Source organism: Wasmannia auropunctata, unplaced genomic scaffold (assembly GCF_000956235.1).
Source record: "Wasmannia auropunctata unplaced genomic scaffold, wasmannia.A_1.0 LD292266.1, whole genome shotgun sequence".
Classification (NCBI taxonomy): Eukaryota; Metazoa; Arthropoda; class Insecta; order Hymenoptera; family Formicidae; genus Wasmannia; species Wasmannia auropunctata.
In genome coordinates this window covers 1-871 of record NW_012070624.1, presented here as the reverse complement: position 1 = coordinate 871, position 871 = coordinate 1, and the positions used below count along the sequence as shown (strand labels likewise).

At 35.7% G+C, this 871-nt stretch overlaps 1 protein-coding gene across 1 annotated transcript; it reads right to left on the bottom strand.

The window, feature by feature from the left end:
* Positions 1-6: 6 nt before the first annotated feature.
* On the bottom strand, positions 7-860 carry LOC105461347 (fatty acid synthase-like; the record flags this gene model as incomplete). Its single annotated transcript, XM_011707845.1, has 2 exons — positions 606-860; positions 7-457 (listed from the first exon to the last, which is right to left on the bottom strand). Coding segments are annotated over exons 1-2 (592 nt in total), but the record flags the coding sequence as incomplete, so codon positions are not given.
* Between the last annotated feature and the right edge of the window lie 11 nt (positions 861-871).

Below are 871 nucleotides of genomic sequence, written 5' to 3'. Positions count from 1 at the left end.
GTGTGCTCTTCCGATCTAAATTGGCAACTTGCGGCTGTAAACCACAGTTGTAAAGCCTTCCAATTCCTTGAAAAATTGTATTATTGTATTGTTGATTGCGTTGAGTCAATAAAATGTTCGTAATATCTGGATGTAAGAATTCTTCTAAAACTTGCTGCAGAACGCTGTCTGGTGCGATCTCGATGGTCACTGCGTTACTTGGAATTAAATATCTTGCTTGTTCAAAGAAAACAGTGTTTAGTATACTATGTGTATGATATTCAGCCGAGGATACTTTTGATGCTGAAGTGTGCCATTCGGCACGGGGTATGGAAGTGCTGATCCATTTTGGACTTCGTTTTTTCGGACGTGGTATTATTTTGTTCAAATTGGTCAAGAGCTGAGATTTCATGGATGTGAGATAAGAACTGTGATATGGCACGTTACAGTGGATCTCTTTCACGTAAATATTATTAACCTGATAATTCAAAAATATAAATACAGCACATGCAAGTGTAAAAATTGTGGCTTAAATTTATGAATTCGATATTTTTTAAATTATTAGGCAAAGTTTTGCATTATATTATAATATTATATATTCAAGAGGTATTAAATTCTGTATAAACCTGTAATTTTTTCATAAATTCTTGCACGGATTTTGCGGGACCACTAACAACGCTGCTGTTCTCGCTATTGCGACATATTACTTCAATATCCGCTGGACATATATTTTTAAGATGTTCGTAATCAAAATTGACAATTGCCATAGAGCTACAAATCAATTTTGTGTCGTCACACGCCAAACCAATAGAATATGCTGATAAAATAGTTTGTTCAATGGTGAGACATTCATCCGCGTACGCGCAACCCAGCTCACCAGCAGAATGACTAA